Here is a 23,452-nt window from a genome sequence, read left to right on the forward strand (position 1 = left end):
TATTTTTTTATGTATCAGTTTTGCAAAGTTCTAAGATGCCTAATTGAAAACAACATATGCTAAAATAAACACAACAGTGGATACTGGGGAGGGTCCCTAAGTACAACTCTTTGGGAAAATCATTTTGCAAGGTACTCAAGAACCTCGATGACCCAGGTAACCATGATGGTGTGATCACTCGTCTATATCCAGACATCCTGGAGTGTGCAGTCAAATGGGCCTTAAGAAGCATCACTACAAACAAAGCTAGTGGAGGTGATGGAATTCCAGCTGAGCTATTTCAAATCTGTAAAAGATGATACTGTTAAAATGCTGCACTCAATATGCCACCAAATTTGGAAAACTCAACAGTGGTCACAGGACTGGAAAAGGTCAGTTTTGCATTCCAACCCCAAAGAAAGGCAATGCCAAAGAATGTTCAAACTACTGCACAATTACACTCATCTCACACACTAGCAAAGTAATGCTCAAAATTCTCCAAGCTGAGGCTTCAACAGTACGTGAATCGAGAACTTCCAGGTGTTCAAGCTGGATTTAGAAAAAGCAGAGGAACCAGAGATCAAATTGCCAACATTCGCTGGATCATCGAAAAAGCAAGAGAGTTCCAGAAAAGCATCTACTTCTGTTTCATTGACTTTGCCAAAACCTTTGTCTGTGTGGATCACAACACACTGTGGAAAATTCTTAAAGAGATGGGGATACCAGACCGCCTTACCTTCCTCCTGAGAAATCTGTGTGCAGGTCAAGAAGCAACAGTTAGAACTGGACATGGAACAACAGACTGGTTTCAAACTGGGAAAAGAGGATGTCAAGGCTGTGTATTGTCACCCTGCTTGTTCAACTTATATGCAGAGTACATCATGAGAAACGCTGGGCTGGATGAAGCACAAACTGAAATCAAGATTACTGGGAGAAATAACAGTAATCTCAAGATACACAGATGATACCACCCTTATGGCAGAAAACAGAGGAAGTAAGAGCCTCTTAATGAAAGTGAAAGAGGAGAGTGAAAAGGCTCGCTTAAAACTCAGCATTCAAAAAATTAAGATCATGGCTAATAGATGGGGAAACAATGGAAATAGTGACAGACTTTTCTTTCTTGGGCTCTGAAATCACTGCAGATGGTGACTGCAGCCATGAAATTAAAAGGTGCAAGTCTGAGCACTGAAGAATTGATGCTTTTGAACTGTGGTGTTGGAGAAGACTCTTGAGAGTCCCTTGGACTGCAAGGAGATCAAACCAGTCAATCCTAAGGAAATCAATCCTGTATATTCATTGGAAGGACTGATGCTGAAGCCGAAACTCCAATACTTTGGCCACCTGATGTGAAGAACTGACTCATTTGAAAAGACCCTGATGCGGGAAAGATTAAAGATAGGAGGAAAAGGGGATGGCAGAGAATGAAATGGTTGGATGGCATCACCAACTCAATGGACATGAGTTTGAGCAAGCTCTAGGAGACGGTGATGGACAGGGAAGCCTGGTGTGCTGCAGTCCTTGCAGTTGGAAAGAGTCGGACATGATTGAATGACAGAATAGCAACAATAGCAACATCAAGAACCTTAACTATTCATATCCAAAAAGTAATTATAAAAAATACACATTATGGCATTATTTATATTAGTGACAAATTAGACACTATGTAAATGTCCATGAATGAAGGATTGCTTTAGATTGTTCACTCAGTGGAATATTGTGAAGCAAATGTAAAGTATTTAAAGAGGTTGTAATAATATGGAAAAATACTTATGATAGGCTAAAGAAGTAACAGACAAACTTGTTCTTCCAGTTTGTTCACACCAATATAAAAAGGAGAAAAAAAACAACCAATAAATATGGAATGATTGGAAGAAGAGGCACCATTTTTAAATGGCTTGAATGGATCATTTAAATTTTTTCTTTATTTTGTAAAGTAAATATGAGGGAAAATATGAGCATAATGGAAAATAAGAAACTATTTAAAAAGAGAAAAAGTCCTGTAGACTGTTTTATTCTTCAGTCCTAAATTTTCCCATCTGAGGTTTGTAAAGGTGAATTGTAATTAGCTCCAGAATCTTTAGAACGAAGTGAACATTGTTTTTCCAGTCTTTCCTTGGAATTCTGCAAAACACAGTAGTAGGCTAGGGAGAAACTTCCTAAATGCCTAGCATCTTATAATCATGTGTAACCGGAAGTCCACTGATGGTTATTTAAAGAAGCAAAGGAAATCTCGGACAGTTGTTCTCAGATCTGTAGCTCTTACTAGTATGGATTTAACACAAGTTTCATAGAATGAATAGGGACTTTCCAATTCATAAATAATTTATTTAACCTGTCATAGTTGTATTGGTTCTGAATGTTCCTGTGCAAGCCTGCTATCCATTAGGTGATCCACTCCAAAAGCTGCTAAATTATCTGGGTCATGTGTTTAAAGTTAGCTGCCTGGATCTGTAATTTGTTTTGGCTTGATGAGTCCCTTCCTAACCACCTATCGGAATGGAGCTGCTCTTGTAATTCTTCCCTCATCAGTCCTAGAAGTATAGTAAAGACCTGGGCCTGGTACCCAGGGTTATAGTTTGTCCTTTGTAGTTATCTCTTTTAGAATAAAAGGTGTTGGTGAATGGCAAATTCTACACATGTACTTGTTTTTTTCACATAAACATGTATAAGCTAAACTCATGTTAAGGTGGAGAAGGCAATGGCAACCCACTCCAGTACTCTTGCCTGGAAAATCCCTTGGTCGGAGGAGCCTGGTAGGCTGCAGTCCATGGGGTTGCTAAGCGCTGGACACGACTTCACTTTCATTTTTCACTTTCATGCATTGGAGAAGGAAATGGCAACCCACTCCAGTGTTCTTGCCTGGAGAATCCCAGGGACGGGGGAAACCTGGTTGGTGCAGTCTCTGGGGTCGCACAGAGTCGACATGACTGAAGTGACTTAGCAGCAGCAGCAGCATGTTAAGGAAGTAGCAAACTTGTAGAAACTCGTGTTTAACTCTCTATTAATACTTTTTTTTATTAAATAAAGTTTTTTTCTAATTATAAAAATGCATTAATTAAATACTTAAACTCTGCTGTAATTCCATCTATCAGAGTGATAGATTCTTGGCACTTTGTTGGATATCTTCCTAATAAACCCATGTACCTTTCTTAAGAAAAGTTCTTGAAGAATTATGAGACTAAAGGGCAGATTGTTTTTAAGGATTCTGATGTATACTGCCCAGAAAGAGTGTACTGTTTTATACTATCATTATTTAAATCCTTGTCCATTAACATGAGTACCTTGTTAGTACTTTAAACAGTTTTTTTCAGATCATAAAAGTAAATGGGCTGGAGCTTCCCTGGTGATCCAGTGGTTAAGAATCGGCCTGCTAATGCAGGGGACATGGGTTCAGTCCCTCGTCTGGGAAGATCCCACATGCCACAGGGCAACTAAGCCCCTGCGCCACAGCTACTGAGCCTGTGGGCCTGGAGCCCACGCTCCACAACAGAAGGCACTGCAGTGAGAAGCCTGCGCACGGCAAGGAGAGTAGCCCCCACTCATGAGCTAGAGAAAGCTCATGGGCAGCAATGAAGACCCAGCACAGCCATAAATAAATAAATAAAAATTTTAAAAAAGTAAATGGAGCAATTTAAGAAAGTTTGAAAATGGGAGAAAAGTGGGGAGAAGGTGTTGGGGACCTGGAAGGGGAGGTGAATAAACCATTGTCCGTCAGTTTTAATATTTCCATCCATTTCCTTTTAGTCTTTATTTTTTCTCCTGCAGTTAAAAATTATAATCATGCTGTGTATACAGTTTTGCATTTTGTTTTTAAAACAGTATTATAAGCATGTTAATGTTATTAATATTCTTTATAACAGTCATTTTAGAAATCAGATTTCTATTTCTGAATTGAAACAAGGATGAATTTCCCATAAAATCAGAGGCAAAGCAAAAAGATCTACTTTTATTTACCATATGCCAAATCTTTTTTTTTTTCCATTTATTTTTATTAGTTGGAGGCTAATTACTTTACATCATTACAGTAGTTTTTGTCATACATTGAAATGAATTAGCCATGGATTTACATGTATTCCCCATCCCAGTCCCACCTCCCACCTCCCTCTCCACCCGATCCCTCTGGGTCTTCCCAGTGCACCAGGCCCGAGCACTTGTCTCATGCACCCAACCTGGGCTGGTGATGTGTTTCACCCTAGATAATATACATGTTTCGATGCTGTTCTCTTGAAACATCCCACCCTCGCCTTCTCCCAGAGTCCACAAGTCTGTTCTATACATCTGAGTCTCTTTTTCTGTTTTGCATATAGGGTTATCGTTACCATCTTTCTAAATTCCATATATATGTGTTAGTATACTGTAATGGTCTTTATCTTTCTGGCTTACTTCGCTCTGTATAATGGGCTCCAGTTTCATCCATCTCATTAGAACTGATTCAAATGAATTCTTTTTAATGGCTGAGTAATATTCCATGGTGTATATGTACCACAGCTTCCTCATCCATTCGTCTGCTGATGGGCATCTAGGTTGCTTCCATGTCCTGGCTATTATAAACAGTGCTGCGATGAACATTGGGGTGCATGTGTCTCTTTCAGATCTGGTTTCCTTGGTGTGTATGCCCAGAAGTGGGATTGCTGGGTCATATGGCAGTTCTATTTCCAGCTTTTTAAGAAATCTCCACACTGTTTTCCATAGTGGCTGTACTAATTTGCATTCCCACCAACAGTGTAAGAGGGTTCCCTTTTCTCCACACCCTCCCCAGCATTTATTGCTTGTAGACTTTTGGATAGCAGCCATCCTGACTGGCGTATAATGGTACCTCATTGTGGTTTTGATTTGCATTTCTCTGATAATGAGTGATGTTGAGCATCTTTTCATGTGTTTGTTAGCCATCTGTATGTCTTCTTTGGAGAAATGTCTGTTTAGTTCTTCGGCACATTTTTGGATTGGGTCATTTATTTTTCTGGAGTTGAGCTGGAGGAGTTGCTTGTATATTTTTGAGATTAATCCATTGTCTGTTGCTTCGTTTGCTATTATTTTCTCCCAATCTGAGGGCTGTCTTTTCACCTTGCTTATAGTTTCCTTTGTTGTGCAAAAGCTTTTAAGTTTCATTAGGTCCTATTTGTTTATTTTTGCTTTTATTTCTAAAATTCTGGGATGTGGGTCATAGAGGATCCTGCTGTGATTTATGTCGGAGAGTGTTTTGCCTATGTTCTCCTCTAGGAGTTTTATAGTTTCTGGTCTTACATTTAGATCTTTAATCCATTTTGAGTTTATTTTTGTGTATGGTGTTAGAAAGTGTTCTAGTTTCATTCTTTTACAGGTGGTTGACCAGTTTTCCCAGCACCACTTGTTAAAGAGGTTGTCTTTTTTCCATTGTATATCCTTGCCTCCTTTGTCGAAGATAAGGTGACCATAGGTTCGTGGATTTATCTCTGGGCTTTCTATTCTGTTCCATTGATCTATATTTCTGTCTTTGTGCCAGTACCATACTGTCTTGATGACTGTGGCTTTGTAGTATAGTCTGAAGTCAGGCAGGTTGATTCCTCCAGTTCCATTCTTCTTTCTCAGGATTACTTTGGCTATTCGAGGTTTTTTGTATTTCCATACAAATTGTGAAATTATTTGTTCTAGTTCTGTGAAAAATACCGTTGGTAGCTTGATAGGGATTGCATTGAATCTATAGATTGCTTTGGGTAGTATAGCCATTTTGACAATATTGATTCTTCCAACCCATGAACACGGTATATTTCTCCATCTGTTTGTGTCCTCTTTGATTTCTTTCATCAGTGTTTTATAGTTTTCTATGTATAGGTCTTTTGTTTCTTTAGGTAGATATACTCCTAAGTATTTTATTCTTTTTGTTGCAATGGTGAATGGTATTGTTTCCTTAATTTCTCTTTCTGTTTTCTCATTGTTAGTGTATAGGAATGCAAGAGATTTCTGTGTGTTAATTTTATATCCTGCAACTTTACTGTATTCGTTGATTAGCTCTAGTAATTTTCTGGTAGAGTCTTTAGGGTTTTCTATGTAGAGGATCATGTCATCTGCAAACAGAGAGAGTTTCACGTCTTCTTTTCCTATCTGGATTCCTTTTACTTCTTTTTCTGCCCTGATTGCTGTGCATATGCCAAATCTTAAGTCACAATTTTCTAGTTCAAAATAATGGAGAACCTTATTTGTCAAAGATAATTTGTCCAAAAAATTAAGAAGTGAATCTCTTGAAGAAAGATACCAGAATTTCACTGTAAATGGTGAAAAAAAAATGTGATATTTGTCTTCACAAGGGGCATTTAAAATTATGAATAAATTTTTTACAGCAAAATTGAAATTGTAATTTTGCATTACTTCTTCAAAGAAAATAACTAATCAAGTTTTGAACTTACTCATTTGTGGATTCACATTTGATTTTGTAGCAGGATTGTATAGTGGATCATTTTTGCGATTAGAGAGTGTTTTCAGTCTTGCCAGGGCCTGTTTTATTATATTTAAACTGTGTTCTTTTGAGGAGCCTGCAGTGTCCTCTTTGTTGGTAACTTGCCTAACTCTGCCATTTCTTAAAGACTCTACTTTAATAGGCAGGGAGACAAGAATCCTAAACCTTTATAATATGCAGGACTAAGAACTGTCTTGTTCAAAATGTCTGTGGTGCCCTGCTTGAGAAACACTGCAAAGAGGAATGTAAGAATTCAGGATGTTAAGTGAGGGTCAGTATGAAAAGTGAAGGATATTAAATTATGGACCACTTCAAATTAATACCACAATTGTTGACCTCATATAAGTAATAACTCATTTTAATTTGTTATATAATATTCCATGAAATAGATATACCGTAGTTTACTCAAACTTTCCATACTTGTAGGTTTAGACCATTTCTGTTTTAGCGCACTTAGAAATATGTAATATTTCAGAGAACAATCTCCTTGCTGAAGCTTTTATTCTTTTTCATTTTAGATTTTTTAGTTAGGGTATGTTCTCAGAATGAGAATTAATAGGATTAAATATATAAATACAATTAAGGTTTTTGAAAGTTAATTTTGTTCAGTACTTTTGTACCTCTGCATGTATTTATGATTTTATAGTTTTGATATTTTAAAAAGCTAGGTTTCATTCAATATATAATACAGTTTTAGCTTTAAATTAAATGAGATAATGGATCTGAAAAGAATTACCAGTGTGCTTGATACATAGATTTTTCAGCATATAATAAGTGAGTGAAATCTAGGTATGCTTTTTTTCTTGCTTTTTAAAATTGAGAAGGGCATACAAGGTTTATGTGTTAACTTACTGGTAACCAACAAAATTTACTAATTAGGCCCATGGAGGCCTGCTCCCCTCCAGCTTGAGTAGTGAACTTGAATCTGACTGGATGTTTACTATGCTTTTCCTAAAATCCATTTCATGTAAAGGCTTATCTAGATTGCAAAATACTTTTGTGTTGGTACTTGCCAGTTGATTTACCCTTAATATGTATTTGTCCCATAGAGTCCTTCTATGACACGTTCCACACTGTGGCTGACATGATGTATTTTTGCCAGATGCTGGCAGCCGTGGAATCTATCAATGCAGCAATCGGAGTCACTAAGACACCAGTGATACCTTCTCTTTTCCAGGTATTGAACAGTTGAGCTCAAGGGTGGGGAATGCAGGGTTTCGATGTTTATTTAGTAAGTATCCACACTTCGCTGAGAAGTTTCAATGAATAAAAATACCTGTTTGCAGAGAAATAGCATTGTTTTCTCTGGATACAGACACACAAAATCTGTCCAGAAGTACTGGTACTGGCTTGGGTACTTTAACTTTTCTATCTGTTTGCAGAGAAATAGCAGTGTTTTATCTGCACACACACACACACACACACACACACACACACACACACAAAATCAATCTATGATACTGGTACTGACTTGGTACTTAAACTTGTCCTAAGTTGTTCTCAGTCTTTTTCTATTTACCTTGAATTTAATGGGGTTATGTTTCAGATAACACATTTTCCTGTTGTCTTAAAAATGTATTAAAAATTTTTTTGTCTCTTTTGGGTCTTTTTAATAGCTTCTTGGAAGAAACTTCATTTTGTTTATCATCTTTGGTACCATGGAAGAAATGCAAAACAAAGCTGTGGTTTTCTTTGTGTTTTATATATGGAGCACAGTTGAAATTTTCAGGTGGGTAGAAATGCCAGAATGGTGTCTGAGTGCTCCTCCTCCTATGGATGAGACTCTGTCTTATCCAGAGTCTCATTTGATTTGAGATAAAATTTTCATGTGTGGAGAGTTCTACCTGCATCTATGTGCTCTGCAAAGTTGAGACAGTGTTTTCTTTAATTAAAAAATTAAAGATACTTTTTTAATTAAAATTTTTATTTTTAACTGATTATTGTAATTGGAGGATAATTACAATATTGTGATGGTTTTTGCCATACTTCAGCATGAATTGGCCACAGGTATACCTGTATCCCCCCATCCTGAACCCTGCACCTTCTTCCCTCCCTACCCTATCCGTCTGGGTTTCCCAGAGCACTGACTTTGGATACCCTGCTTTATACATTGAACTTGCACTGGTCATCTGTTTTACATATGATAATATACATGTCTCAGTGCTATTCTCTCAAATCACCCCACCCTCACCTTCTCCCCCTGTGTGTGTCCTTTGCTACCCTGCATATAGGATCGTCAGTACTGTCTCTAAATTCCATATATATGTGTTAATATACAATATTTGTCTTTCTCTTTCTGACTTCCTTCACTCTGTATAATAGGCTCTAGATTCATCCACCTCATTAGAACTGACTCAAATGCATTCCTTTTTTATAGCCAAGTAATATTCCATTGTGCATATGCACCACAACTTCCTTATCCGTTCATCTGTCGATGGACATCTAGGCTGCTACCATGAAAGACTAGTCAATTGCAGTAGTGAGAAGAGGGAAAGAGTAGAATGAGGACTTCGATTTGTAACTGACTGTGAACAATCAATTGAGATAACTCACTACCTTTGGACATGCCTATTTATTTTTAAAAAATTTTATGTTTTGGCCTCACGCCATGTGGGATCTTAGTTCCCTGACCAGGGATTAGACCATGTCCCCTGCCATGGAAGCACGGAGTTGGATTGCCAGGAAGTCTGAGGGTTTTTTTTTTAAAGCACTCAGTGGATCATAATACCAGCCTGGACACTGAGGAGCAGAGGGAGAGATCCAGAGAAACCAAAGGCCTATCTTACCCTTTAGGATCTTGCTGTCTTGTTGGAAAGAGAACTCATTCACATGGAAAAATTCTTGAAAGGGCTGAAGAAACATGTGACTGAAGAAGCATCCCAGGTTGGATGAAGTACTGAAGACCAGCCTTGGAGAAGGGATGATAGAATAAATCTTTTGCTACAAGATTACTGAAGTTTGAATTGACTTCTTATCTGATTCTTCCATTTTTGATTGTCAGTAGAAGAAATTATCTTTAAAAAAAATAATTTTATTTGTTTTTGGCTGTGCTGGGTCTTCATTGTGTGTGAGCTTTCTCTATTTGTGGCGAGTGGGGGCTACTCTCTAGTTGTGTGTGGGCTGTAAACCACAGGCTCAGTCGTTGTGGCGCATAGGCCTTAGTTGCCCCGAGGCATGTAGACTCTTCCCAGGCCAGGGATCGAACCCATGTCCCCCTGCATTGGCAGGTGAATTCTTTACCACTGGACCATCAGGGAAATGCAGAAATTATCCTTTTTTTTTTTTTTAAGATCTGATTAAAGTAGATGTGCCCTGTACCAGACTATACATATTCCATACTTCTTCCCTTTTCAGCCAAGTGGAGCATTGGTTTTGCAAACTGACTCCTCAGTTCTAAGTTTGGTGATATTTTGGTAAAGTTGACAGTTAAGAGGGAGAAAAGACATTAGCAGCCCTAGATTATGTCTTAACTGTAGTCTGCATCCCATGGCATCCTGCATACCCTCTAGTCTACTGAACACAAAAGTGAAAGAGATTATAGGTTCTTAATAGTAACTTTTACTGTTTGGGAGAAACAAAATTATGTTAGCTCTTTTTAAGTAGAGTTATGCCTGATTATAGATTAGAGGTCTTTTTTTTTATACTTTAATTTTGGTAATGTTCATTTAGGCAGAGATATAGTGTCAAAGTATCTGTCCTTACCTACTTGGAACATAGATCAGAACCAGGAATAAAGCCAAAATGCTTCTGAGCATCTATTCCATGTACTGAACTTTTTCATAGAGGTTCCTTTGAGACCTAAACTTACTTTGCCATTATCGAGAATTCATATCCTTTGAAGATGGGAGGAAGAGCACGATGGGAGTTCATTAATTCTGCTAAAAAGAAGCCATGTGTGACTGATTGTGAAATTACTCTTCTGGAATGATGTTCTGGAGTTGCATTCAGTGGTTTTTAACATGTGAATGCCTTATTTCCAATAGGTACCCCTTCTACATGCTCTCCTGCATTGACATGGATTGGAAGGTGCTCACATGGTTTCGTTACACTGTGTGGATTCCCCTGTATCCTATCGGATGTTTGGCAGAAGGTACTTTAAAGAACTCTAGGTGTTATATCTTACCTCCACTGAGTAGCCAGACCTCTCTTTCTCCCTCTGCCAGCTTTAGTCTGATACATGGGTGTTGAATTTACCAAGAATTTCTTTCTGGTGGTTTCCCTCCACAATACTCCTGCTCTCCAGACTGTTCCAAGGAAGTAGTTCATTTTGTTAAGGTTTGGAAGGTGGGTGGTCATGCACTGCATGCTTCCTATTTATACAGTAGTTTTAATCTTCCAAAGCATGTTCATATTGATGACTTCATTTTATTATGACAAACCCCTAATGAGTGAGTCAGATAGGTACTTTTCTATTCATTATATAGAATAGGAAGCTCAGTGCTATCAAATGACTGTTCCTCATTTACCTTTGCTATCAGCTTGAAGGCTTGTTTCCTAGGTAAGCTAGTGGGGAAAAAAGAAGAGGCGCGAGCCTGTTGTACAAAGGGAGGAGGGAGCATTTTCAGCAAACCTAGAACCGAAGCTTTGAGGAGTTAGCAGTTTCTATCAGTAAGTAATTGTATTTCATGTGCTTCTAAAAAGTTCTTGTTTCTGCTTTCAGCTGTCTCAGTGATTCAGTCCATTCCAATATTTAATGAAACAGGAAGATTCAGCTTCACATTGCCATATCCAGTGAAAATCAAAGTTAGATTTTCCTTTTTTCTTCAGATTTACCTTATATTACTATTTTTAGGTAAGTATTGGCTCTGTAACAGACTCTTTTTCTGTTGCTTCTTAGAAGGTACTTAAATGATTCAAAGTTTTAGAAATCCCTATTAGTATTCTTGCTTTCAAGAATGAATTACATTGCAGAACAGACCCACTGGAGAATATGCCATGTAGAAATATTTCTTCCCACATCTTGATTGGCTGAGTTCTCTTCTTGAAATGCTCTTGGTCATTCAGACTTTCCCATATTTCAGGTTTAAAAAAATGTAAGAAGCGCTTTTGAACCTGAATGAAAAGCTCATTTTACTTTTGCTGATTTCAGTAGCAGATTCCTTATCCAGAGGAATTGTTACAGAGGTGGTAATACAGTTGGCAGCAAGGAAGAAGGCAGTAAAGGCTTCCGTTCGAGCAGCCACAAGATGTCATAAAGCCTTCTACCTGATAATAGGAAAGCCCCCTATTCCTCATGTAAAACCTTGCTTATCAATTTTTATATAAAATCATAAATTCTTGTCTTAAAAACTAGGGATCTCCTAAGAACTAAAAGAAGGGATAGAGAAGTAAACTTAAATTATTGCAAATTTGAGAGATTTAAAAGCCTTCCTAACTAGGAGGGCTGTTTACTTTGGATAAAGTTCTGACACATTTTAATACAATTTATATGTATTTCTCCCTGTTGTATTTCACAAAAGTCATGAAGTGGCCTTAAGTATGGCTGTTTGGTCTCCTGGCAACTGAAGGATGTGACACAGATAGTGTACTAGTTATCTTTTTCTGTGTAACAAATTACTCCAATATTTAGCACTTTAAGACAACACACAGTTATTATCTCGCATGTATTCTGGGCCAGGAAGCAGGCAAGCTGCGTGGGCCTGGCTCAGGGACCCTTGTGAGGTTTCAGTCAAGCTGTTAGCTCAGCTGGGGCTGTAGTTTCTGCAGACTTGACTGGGGCTGGAGGCTCTACTGCAGGCTTGCTGGTGTAGCTGTGGCAGGAGGGCTTCGGGGTCCTGCCACAGTACTTCTCCATGTGGGTGCTCACAACCTGGCTTCTCTCCAAAGCAAGTGATCTGGACGAAAGCCAGAAGTCACACTGCCTTTTTTTTTTCCTTTAAAAAATGTATGTATTATTGAAATATATTTGACATAAAACATTGTGTAACTTTAAGGTATATAACACTGATTTGATACATCAGTTGTAACAAGATTGCCATTGTAGTGATAATTAGCACTTCTATCAGGTCCGCCCTTTTTATAACCTAAACTCAGACTTACTGTTACTTTTCCTGTATCCTCTTTGTTACACAGATCAACCTTGTACAGTGTGTGTGGGGGGGACTACACAAGGGTATAGGGTACCAGGAAGTAGGGATAATTGGGGACCAGCTTGGAGGTTGGCTTCCACAGACCGAGAAGGAGACCACAAAAAGTGAACCCAAGAAGTTGGAAAGCCCAGTGATCTTGGTTACTTATTTATTTGGTCATGCCATGCATTTTGTGGGATCTTAGTTCCCTGACCAGAGACTGAACCTGGGCCCTTGGAAGGGAAAGCTCAGAGTCCTAACCACTGAACCACCAGGGAATTCCTGATCTTGGCCATTTAGAAATGGGGGAGAAGAGAACTAACATCCTTTTGGAGCCCCTCAGGGAATCAGCACGTGGCAGAAGTGCAGTCAAATAAGACACATTATGAGTACCCTCATAACAAAGGTTACCTTTTGTTCCATTTCTTCTTTTCCATTTCAGAAAGGATATTACCCATTTCAGAAAGATTTCAAACCAAAAATGTTAAAATGTTTGGTGCTTGAAGAGAGTAAGCGTCAATTTGGAAAATGCACTCATTAAAAGAGCGCTTCACTTCTACTCCTGCATAAGTCTAGTACTACTGTCATTAGGCTGCATGCAGTGGGCCTACTGAGAGTAGGAATACGTTTTGGAAAGACCCTTAAAATATTTTAGTAAAAAAGATAGAAGACCCTTAAAATATTTTACTAAAAATGATGAATGTTAATGTTCACTAACCCTAGTGGCTTTTCCTTGTGTTGCATATTCTAACTTACAAGGTTCTGTACCCATATTTAGCTTGCCTACAATGAGTGTGTAGTTCTTATTCTTGAGAATGATACCCTAAATCTGCATAATTTAGGAGCAGTATAACAAGCAGTTATGTTTGTGTATAGATCAAACTCTAATAAGTGTTTTTAACTCTATTGTACAATGAAAAAATGGAGATGAGGCTTCACTACAGAACTCCTCAGTGATCACGTGGGATTGGGATTTTTTTTCTGGCTCTGAAATCCTTTGTTTTCTAGTTCACTGAATTGTACTTCCTAGAAAAGTGTCTCATACCTTTTAGGCTATTGCTTAATACATATTATTGCCTAGCCTTTAATTAAAAATTAGGTTCTCTTTCTGTTTCAGATTTGTATATTTCAGTTTATGTAAATCCTACCTTAAAAGAAAGGAAAAAAAGAATATTGAATTCTAATTAATGAAATTTTTAGGGGTGAAGTGTACTGATGTCTTCAACTTAACATTGAGATACATAAAAAATGAGATGGGAATGGGTATGTGATAAAGTAAATATAATAAACAGTTAGAGTTTAAATTTAGGTGGTGTTCACTGCACAATGATTTAATCTTCTGTATATTTGAAATTTTCATAGTAAAGCACGGGAGAAAATTAAATTGTAAAACCCGCCGGGGAAAAACGGAATTGTCTCCAGTGCATTGTTGATACGTATTCTAGGCTGTGCTTCCTGAGGAATATGAAAAACAGATAGCTAGGGACTGTTCTACCCCAAGAACTTCTGCTTATAAACAGAGACAAAGATTCTAATTGGCCTCTTTTCTTTTCCAGGGTTATACGTAAATTTCCGTCATCTTTATAAACAGCGCAGGCGGCGCTTTGGACAAAAAAAGAAAAAGATCCACTAAACAGAAGAGATTTAGATGACTTCTTGCCAGTTTGAGCCTAATCGATAGTTCTTACAGTTTTACCTTCTTGTACTGATGTAAAAGTTTTTTTAAAGTTAAATGATTACATTCTCAGTGGAGCTATCTTCCTTTTTTCCCCAGTAACATTCCTGAATTTACTGTATTACCTTAGTGTAGTCCTTGCATGACATGGATTCCTGATACCCGATGACAGGTTCACTCTTGTGTATTCTGTTAGTGACAGCAAAAGGCTCAGCCATACCCCCACCCACTCCATCTCTAGTCAGTCTGTTTCACACAGGCCCCAGGTATTTCTTCAATGCACTGAGGCTACCAGCTACTGGCCATGTGTATAGCTGAGATGAGTTCTTTGCAGCTATTGCTTGTGGGGGGAAAAAAAACACAAAAGACTATGTAGCTGCATAGGAGGCTCCGAAAGTGACTCAGAAAAAGACCTAATATATTCTATACCCAGGTGGTTGTTGTCGGTTGTTAAGTGGGTTGGCATTGATTTTTTTTTTTGAAAATTAAGTTTGACTCAGTTACTGATAAAAACATTTCTGAATCCAGGTAGGGCTAGAGGACACATATTACCTGTGAAACTTTTGGTCTCTCTAGCAACATCTTAACCTGCATGGGCATTGGAGAGCCACAGGGTGATTTGAGAGAAACCAGTCAGAACCCTGGAACACCATGATCACTTACTTCATTCCTAGCTAAATGTTTTCAACATGAAAGAAAGACGAAAACATTAGAGAGGAAACAGCGAGACTCTTTAAAGTTCCAAACCCAGACGGCACCACAGGGATCAAAAAGGTCAATCTGGTGATGCAGCCTGTGGGCACACTGGGAACATCAGACAGACCGCACTAGAAGGACCCACAGACCTGTCCTAGGCCGTGCACAAACAGACACTCAGCCTGCCTTCCCCTGCACGGACGGAGCTCATGTACTTGTGTGCCTGTCAGGAGTCAGCCGGTGAGACTGTTTTTGAACATGCCTCAGAAACACCAGGTTTTTATTTTGCTATTGTGTCACCTGTCTGCAGTAGGCCAGTGACAACAGAGTGAGAACTCTGGCTGAAGAACCACCATCTGAGCCTTAACCAAGATTCCTCACAGTAAGTCCACCAACAGAGGAACTGAAAAAAATCTTGATATGGCCATCATCAAAAAAATTAAGTTTTCCCTAGTACATTCCAAGTAAAATAAGTAATGTTTGTCTATAAGAATTTAAGGTATGATAGCTCTTTCTGCCCTGCCATTCCCACTGTTCCCAGGGGAAGGGGGACTCAGTGGATTATGCTGTATCTCTGAGCCCAAGAGGGAAACTTGGTTTGACCTAAAGACATCTGGTTAGTATAGGCTGACTGATTTTTTTACAAGTTCACTGCATTGAAGGATATTTTGCATGTCTGCAACTTCTGTCAACATTTGTTTGTATTAATTTCTGGTGTCTTCTCAACTTTCTATGTGTAATTGGGCAGGTCAGCTTTACAGTAGATTATGCTGTAAAGAATCCTGTATTCTTAGTGATTGTTACAAACCTTACTGCTGTCTGAAAAAGCTGAAGATTGTGTATTTCTATTAAAACATTTACAATCAAAATCCTAGTAACTTGTGTTTAAAGATCATTTAGTCTAATGGTTTCAGAATTATTAGTGATAAATTCTTTTGTTTAGACAAAATGGCATACCTTTATTTATTACACTTCACAGATATTTTGCATTTTTCAGAAATTGAAGATCCCTGTGTTGTCAAGAAGATGGTTAGCTTTTCTTTTTTTAATCAATAAACTAGTTTTTACTCAAGGTATGTACATTTTATCTTAGACATAATGCTATTATTGCACATTTAACAGTCTATAGTATAAACTGTAAATTTTTTATATACTGGGAAACCAAGAAATTTGTGTGATTTGCCTTATTACAATACTTGCTTTATTGTGGTGGCCTGGAGGTGAATCTCCGAAATCTCCGAGGTATGCCTCTATAGCAGTTCAGCAGGTTACTAATAAATAAAACATGGCTGCTTGGCCTGGATGGCAGGGGAGTTTGGGGGAGAATGGATACATGAATATGTATGGCTGAGTCCTTGTGCTGTTCACCTAACACTATCACAATATTTTTAATTGGCTATACCTCAATACAAAATAAAAAGTTAAAAATAATAAACAATATGGTTGCCTGGGCTGAAGCCTATGGGCGTAATTCCTTAGGACGTTTACAGAGCTATCTGAAAAGCAATGATGATGTAAATAAAGCCCAGGGAAGTTTGATGACTTGCCCAAGGTCATGAAGCTAGCTGATGAATTAAAACCATAACAGACTACAGTGATGTCAGAACCTTGATGGAACCTGGCTTAGGCAGTGAGGCCTAACCAGTGTCAGAAATAAGGAAGTCAATATGGAACCCAAGGAACCTTCAAGAATCTATGCCACTTAGGAAGCTGAAATTATATTTACGATACAGGAGAGACACAAGGCAAAGACCCACTGGTTTCCCAGTGAAATCATTTTATAGAAAATCAAATAGTTTATTTTCTTTAAAAAAATTTGAATAAATGAGGATCATACATTTATGGTTGCTGTTTAAGTTTGTATCTCAAGATATACCAAAAGCACCCTAAGGGTTACCACTGACTTTCTGCCCAAGTTTTAAGGAAACTCTGAAGCTTAGTGATGTTGGCTTTGTGTTTAGCAAGTCTCCTCTCTCAACCATAGGCACTTGAAAATGTCCCTGTGGTTGGGAGAGGAGAGGAGTGGGGAGGCCTTTCAGGAACAGAGTTTCCTGAGGATGGTGGAGAGGGCTCTAAGCTCATCAGTCCTTCAAGCGTTTCAGGAGATGTTCCCATTGTGGGAGCAACAGTTGTCTTTGGGATTTAAAGACTCTGAGCTCCAGAAAGCAGCTGCCCACCCTGCAGAACCTTCTCGGAGTAGCAGAGTCAAACCTGTGAGGGGTGCTTCTCAGGCAGTCTTGGGAAGGTCTTCAGGTAGCCGCTGCAGAGGTAAACAGACTGAAAAAGTTTTTACCTGAAATCATTCTCACTTGAAAAAAGGAAGGAAGGCTTCCAAAGTCAGCATCATATTCTCTCTGCGCTGCTCCCAGAGAAGTCTGTCTGCAAAGGTGTGATGTTGTGGTCATACCCAGCATACTCAGAGGTGCCAGTGCTGGCCAGCTTGAGCTGCTGGGCAGCGTGGGTCAGCTGGAACGCAGCGTCGGGGTGAGCCGTGTCGGGCAGCAGTGTGCACTCCCTTTCTAGCATGTCCGCCACCCCTTTGAGCAGGTCCAGGAAACCAAAGGCCAAGGCAGCCTTCCGTAAACGGTTCAGCTCCTGAAACAAAAAAAACCAATGTTCCTAAAATGCATTCTCCTCATCACATACTTTCTAAGTGCTCAGTGTGACATATATTCTCCTTGACCCCCAAGCTTATATGAGCATTTTTATATCAGAACAAATACTTGTACAGAGATGCCAATAATAAAAGGGTGTGATGACATGCCTGGGAAGTAGTTCCTCTACAGGTGACCAGAAGGCAAAGGATGACAGGTTTCTGAAACTGAAGTCATCCTCACCACTTAGGCCAAACATGGTGAGGTGCTTTGCACACATCATTTCATGTACAGTACTCCTAACTCTGGGCTTCCCTGGTGGCACAGTGATAAACAATCTGCCTACCAATGCAGGAGGGTGGGTTAGATCCCTGGGTCAGGAAGATCCCCTGGAAAAGGAAATGGCAACCTGCTCAGTATTCTTGCCTGGAGAATCCCATGGACAGAGGAGCCTGGTGGGCTATAGTCCGTGGGGTTACAAAGAGTTGGACACGACTTCGCAACTAAACGACAACAACAACTCATAACTCTAAGGATACTTCCCCTCTGTTACTCAGGTATGGAAAAGGCTCGCCGAAACCTCAGAGGGCTCTTAACCCTTTGGTGCCTCTCTGGCTGGAGCCTTAGACTGAATGACAATGAGTATGTCTGGAGGAGGCTCTTGAAGAGTCAGGAAGTCAGACCCCAAAGATTGCCTCAAAAAGAAAAGTCAAATAGTGGATGGAAGCAGAGAAACATGAAATGCCCCATCTATCACTTAGCAGTGTGATCTGGGCAAGTTGTGGAGCCTCTCTGAGTGTCAGTGGCCTCATTTACAAAACGAGGATCACCTCCGCCGTGCCCACTGGAGGGGCAGACACAGCCATCTGGCAGAGGCCCTTTCCTGCTCTGTTATGTAGGTTATATAAAACCACAAGAAAGAAACAGCCTTTCTGACCACCACTCTACTACCATCCATTACAGATGAGAAGTTCAGAAGAAGGCCAAAGTATAACCGTGCCCCTTGAATAGATAGTTCTGCAGGCAGGCAGGGGCTGCAGCCACGGAGTGGTCATCTAGGGCCAATATGGATTAAGGGCTTCGGGTAGGGAGAGGCCTGGTGAGCTGAACCACTCTCTGGCTGAACTCTTGCCTGACTTCACCAGCTCGCTACATAATTAGGTTTGAAGACATAAAGGTAATGAGGTAACACCCACAGCACCTATGTTCTCTGGAAGAGATGCTAGCCTGGGGCTGACTGTGTATACGATATTTTAAGATTAGCAAGCTAGGACACGATTGACAACACTGCATACCTCACAGTGCCACTTAATTTAATTTCAGCCAAATATCAGGAGGACAGGAGAAGCAAGAGTGAACTTAAATGCCGCCCCCGACCCCCCAGCTCCACCCCATCTCTTGTAGCTTGACTCCACCAATGGTTCTGCATTAGCAAGGTATGATTCTGGAGGGCCATTCTTTTGCAATTTATAAATGTATATATATTTTTAAAAGGCTCATTTTATTACTTGGCTGCACTGCACAGCATGTGAAATCCTATTTCTCCGACCACAGATCGAGCCTGTGCCCACTGCATTGGAAGCATGGAGTCTTAACCACTGGATCGCCAGGGAAGTCTCCTAAGTGTGCAATTTTAGAAGTCGTTACCAGAAGCAGCTCCTCTGGCAAAGTTCTGAGCAGACACCATCTCTGGAAAACACATCCACCGGCTGCCTGGTTAGACTGGATGCCCACTTGGGAGCAGCGGGGAAGGTTAAGGGCTGTGACTCACAGGCCCTTTCAGCTCCTTCCCTCAGCCATTCACAGCAGCACCAACGCAGAGAAGACCTGCCAGACGACCCATCGCACAGAACCAGGCCATGTAAACACTCCTGTTCCTGGATTTTAGGGCAGGTACAGACCTATCACTTCTGCTGACTTTACTGATGAACAACTGGAGGCACAAACACACATTTCTAATTCCTGTCCATGTTCAGTGCTCACACGACTGTGAAACAGTTTATTTCTGGCACACAGCACAGAGCCCACCTTCAACTACTATAATTCTGATAGTCTCACCTTATAGAATGTCTGTGTTTTTTCAGGTAGTTTCCTTGCATTTCTTAAAATCTTCTGTACATCTGTCTATAGAGGGTAAAAAGAATTCAAAGTTAGAATTCTGTGGTAAAAAGGGAAAGAATATAAAAGGAGACCTTTAAATGGAAAAAAATGAAAATGAGAAAAGAGTTATAGTATAAAGATGAGGATCCCTTCTGAGTTAATGTTATTGTTCAGCATTAGTAAATCATCTCTCTCCTTCAAAAGGCTTGATGATACTAAAGCCCATGGCGACAAAAATGAACTTGTCTCACAAAAACACCCCCAGTAAACCCAAACATCTATAGTCAGCTGCTTTTAGACAAGGATGCCAAGACCATTCAACGAGGGGAAGAAATCTCTTTAACAAATGGTGCTTGGGTAACTGGATAGCCACCTGCAAAAGAATGAAGTTGGACCCTTACTTCATACCATACCCACAAAATTGACTAGAAAGTAGATCAGAGGCCTAAATATTAAGAGCTAAAACTATAAAACTCTTATCATGGCAACAACACAGCAACAAAAGAAAAAATAAACTTGGCAAATGATCATAGCAGCATTATTCACAATAGCCAAAAGGAAGAAATAATTCAAAAGTTCATCAACTGAATGAATGGATTGACAGATATGGACTTTATACACTGGACCACTGTTTATACAATGGACTATCACTCAGCCATCAAAAGGAACGAAGCACTGACACAGGCTACAACATGAATGACTGCTGAAAACATCACGCTAAGCGAAGCCAAACCCAGAAAGGAACATGTGATATGATGCAGTGTACATGAAATATCCAGAACAGACAGATCCTTACAGACGATAGAAAGCAGGTAAGTGGCTGCCTAGAGCTGGGGCAAAAGTGACTTGTTCAGCGGGTAAAAGATTTCCTTTTGGGGTGATGAACACGTTTTTGAACTAGACAGTGGTGATGGTCATGTAACACTGTGATTATACTAACGTTACTGAGTTGAATACTTTAAAATGTCTGAAATGGTAACTTTTGTTATGTGCACCTCACCATAATAAAATAACACATCCAGACCAAAACAAAATTTAAAAAACAGTTTTAGAAAAATTCAGCTCTCCTTCTGACAGGGAAGTGCTGGGGTCAGCGATGGCAAGAAAGAGGGAGAACTTTAATTTCCAACAAAGGGAAGAGGCCGCTTAGCCAGGGCAGGATGTGTCTGTCTAGTCTCCCTGAAAAGGGGGCTAGAAGAGACTATGTGTCAATAGAGGTTACTTCTGTGGTCAGGCGGCCTGACTGCCTCTTCTCATTTGGCTTGGATTGGACTCATGGGAGGAACAAAGAAAAAAAGAAAAGGCACTCAAGTGAAAAAAAGTTCAAAAACTGATTTTTAAAAAGAGGTACAAATGACTTTGCCAACAGGAGGAGAAAGTCGTGGAGTCCCGTGACTAAAGGCAGCACACCCTGATAATAGGATAATTTCATAGGTGCCTCCCATGAAAGGGTTCTGTGGTATTCCATGGTAATGCTTTGACTTACATTGTGCCGATGGGAGAAATAATCACATGAAGATTTTTATGTCTTCCTCAAAACTGGTACTAAAGATAACACCTATAATATTATTCATGGTGAGCTTTGACTCACCATGTCAAAGCTTTCACATTAAAATTTAATGCTGGAAAAAATGTGTCTCTCTAGAAGAACTGACATGCTTCCTTTAATCAGACAAGGAGAACCATATAACCAAAAAAAAAACCATGTTTTTTTTTTTAACTTGGTAGCAGGAAGCTCAAGAGCCAAATTGCTCAAACACAATTATCATTCTGCCTTGGCTTCCTGGAACACCGTCTCTCCTCTTCCTCTAGGTTTTATACTGCTCCAAATTTTGTAAAAAATGATTCTGCTACGTACGTGTTTTACTGTAGGCCACCTCAAATCCTTTTTGGAAATAATGACAAATGTTAGAAGTAAATGAATTACGAAGTATCAGAGGAAAAGAAAATCAAATCAAATGTCCTCCTGCCTGCAGGAATCCCTCCTCCTGTCCCCAGTGGAGAGCAACGTGGATGGTAATGTTACCTGCAGGCCACTGGGTTTGATCCACACCGTCACATTCTGGGCATAACTGCGCTTGTTTTTGGGCTGCAGGGGGAATGGGCTCTTATTATCATCCTCACCGTAAGGGTTTTCTTTAGCATCTTAAAAGAAAAAAACAAACTTGAAATGATATCTGGCAAAACACAATCAAGCGCATTTCCAATCAGGTTAGAAGCTCTTTGAATCATTTGATCTCCTATATCCTATTACCTCCCTAATTAAGAAAATCCATTAGCTTCTGTCAGGTTGGAGAACCTGTTCTCAGCACTAATGTTGGACACTAAACAATCAACTGAGGCCCAGGCAAGTGAAAAACAGCTTAATGTTTTTAAAGATACAAGTTTTACCTATCTACTTTATAAATTAAGGTCATAAGAGGATAAAAATACATAAAATAATACTGAAGTGTATATAAAAATACATGTATACCTACATACTGCAATTCTACATGGTCTAGCCCAGCACTCTCCAACAGAACTTTCTGAGATAAGGAAAGGTAGCCACACCCCATGGGACCACTGAACCCTTGACACCTGGCTAGTGTAGCAGAGGAACTGGATCTTATTTAATTAAATTTGAATAGCCTCCTGTGGTGAGTGGCTTACTGGATCAGACAGCATAGGTCGAGACATTGAGAAAATTTAAAAGTGAAATGATATATAGCCAATTTAAGGAAAAGAGCAAGGGAAGAAATACTTTCTTGGTGAAACATACCCCATCTTATGGCTTACTAGTTTATTGCTTCCAAAGACATAAAGCCATGTTGGGTTTATAGCCATGTGGATAAACAAAGAGTTCTATTTTTCCACCTGCTTCCTGAGTTAATGATACTTTGTCACAAACTTACAAAGCATACTGATTACCTCTTGGCTCATTTTATCCTTATTATCATCTTTCAGGGTAGACAGAGCAGGAACCATTTTCCCAACAAGACTGGGGAGCTTAAATCCCTTGCCCTCATGTTCCTGTTGAAAACTGGAATTAGCTCAGCTTCTCTAACTGACCCAGAAGCGCTCAACCCCAATCTGGTCATTAATTTGGATGCCTTATACTGGCCCATTCTGTCAGTGCCCTCTCCTCCTACCCCCTCCAAAAATTTACTGGTTCAGCTTTCCAGATGTTTCCATGAAGACTTATCAATCCATAAGCCTTTTTAAGTCAGGCCAAGATCCCAACAGTCGTTTCCAAGGCAACATGCTTATTTCCAACTTCTTGGCCACTGTTTCCGTTCTTCCCCTGTCTGCAAGGCTCTCCTTTCCTCATTTATTTATTCCCTCCTTCACATACTCATTCATCATCTATAGTAACACCTCACTATGTAGGAAGCACCATGCTAGAAAGTATGGCTAGAGAAGATATTTTTTTCTAGCCTCAATGAAGAGTATGAGTATTTATGAAGGGTATTTATTAAATTACAACTATGTGCAAAATACTTAACATATACAACTTCTTTCCTTTTAGCAACTCAAGAGGGTAGATATTATTAGTCTCATTAAACATGAGGAAACTGAGGCTCAGATTTCACAGGGACAGCTGGGCCTGGTTTCAAAGGCAATACTTTTTCCCCCATTCAACACTGCTATTCCTCACCTACCCAAATGTATTTAAATTCCTGGATCCTATCCTACCTTCTCCATGGAGCTGTCCCAGTGTTTTCTGGTAGATGATGATTTTTCTCGTCCCTTTTATCCACAGCACTCCCTGTCAGTACCAAACATTTCGGCATCTTATCACAGCCTACCTTGTACTGTCTCTAATTGCTTGGAGCCTCTATGTGGAAACTGGCTTAGCAGACATTAATGAAAAAAGAACAGGAGATCTTACAAATAATAAATATGATAGTAGAAAATTTTTTAAAATATT

At 39.5% G+C, this 23,452-nt stretch overlaps 2 protein-coding genes across 3 annotated transcripts in view; one reads left to right on the plus strand and one right to left on the minus strand.

The window, feature by feature from the left end:
- Positions 1–15,725, plus strand: part of HACD3 (3-hydroxyacyl-CoA dehydratase 3) — a 32,383-nt gene extending 16,658 nt beyond the window's left edge. Inside the window, exons 7-11 of the mRNA XM_020870845.2 lie at positions 7,462–7,589; positions 8,029–8,141; positions 10,396–10,502; positions 11,073–11,204; positions 14,037–15,725. Coding sequence (XP_020726504.1) covers positions 7,462–7,589; positions 8,029–8,141; positions 10,396–10,502; positions 11,073–11,204; positions 14,037–14,113 — 557 coding nt within the window. The 3' untranslated portion in view covers positions 14,114–15,725. The remainder of the gene's footprint in view (positions 1–7,461; positions 7,590–8,028; positions 8,142–10,395; positions 10,503–11,072; positions 11,205–14,036) is intronic.
- Positions 15,726–16,627: 902 nt separating this feature from the next.
- The window catches only part of INTS14 (integrator complex subunit 14), a 32,147-nt gene continuing 25,322 nt past the window's right edge, over positions 16,628–23,452 (minus strand). For both annotated transcript variants that reach the window (XM_070468648.1, XM_020870843.2), the window contains 3 exons: positions 21,572–21,690; positions 19,504–19,569; positions 16,628–17,446 (listed from right to left, as the gene is read on the minus strand). In XM_070468648.1, the coding sequence (XP_070324749.1) occupies positions 17,195–17,446; positions 19,504–19,569; positions 21,572–21,690 (437 nt within the window). In that variant the 3' untranslated portion in view covers positions 16,628–17,194. The remainder of the gene's footprint in view (positions 17,447–19,503; positions 19,570–21,571; positions 21,691–23,452) is intronic.

Source organism: Odocoileus virginianus, chromosome 6 (assembly GCF_023699985.2).
Source record: "Odocoileus virginianus isolate 20LAN1187 ecotype Illinois chromosome 6, Ovbor_1.2, whole genome shotgun sequence".
In the NCBI taxonomy this organism is placed as follows: Eukaryota; Metazoa; Chordata; class Mammalia; order Artiodactyla; family Cervidae; genus Odocoileus; species Odocoileus virginianus.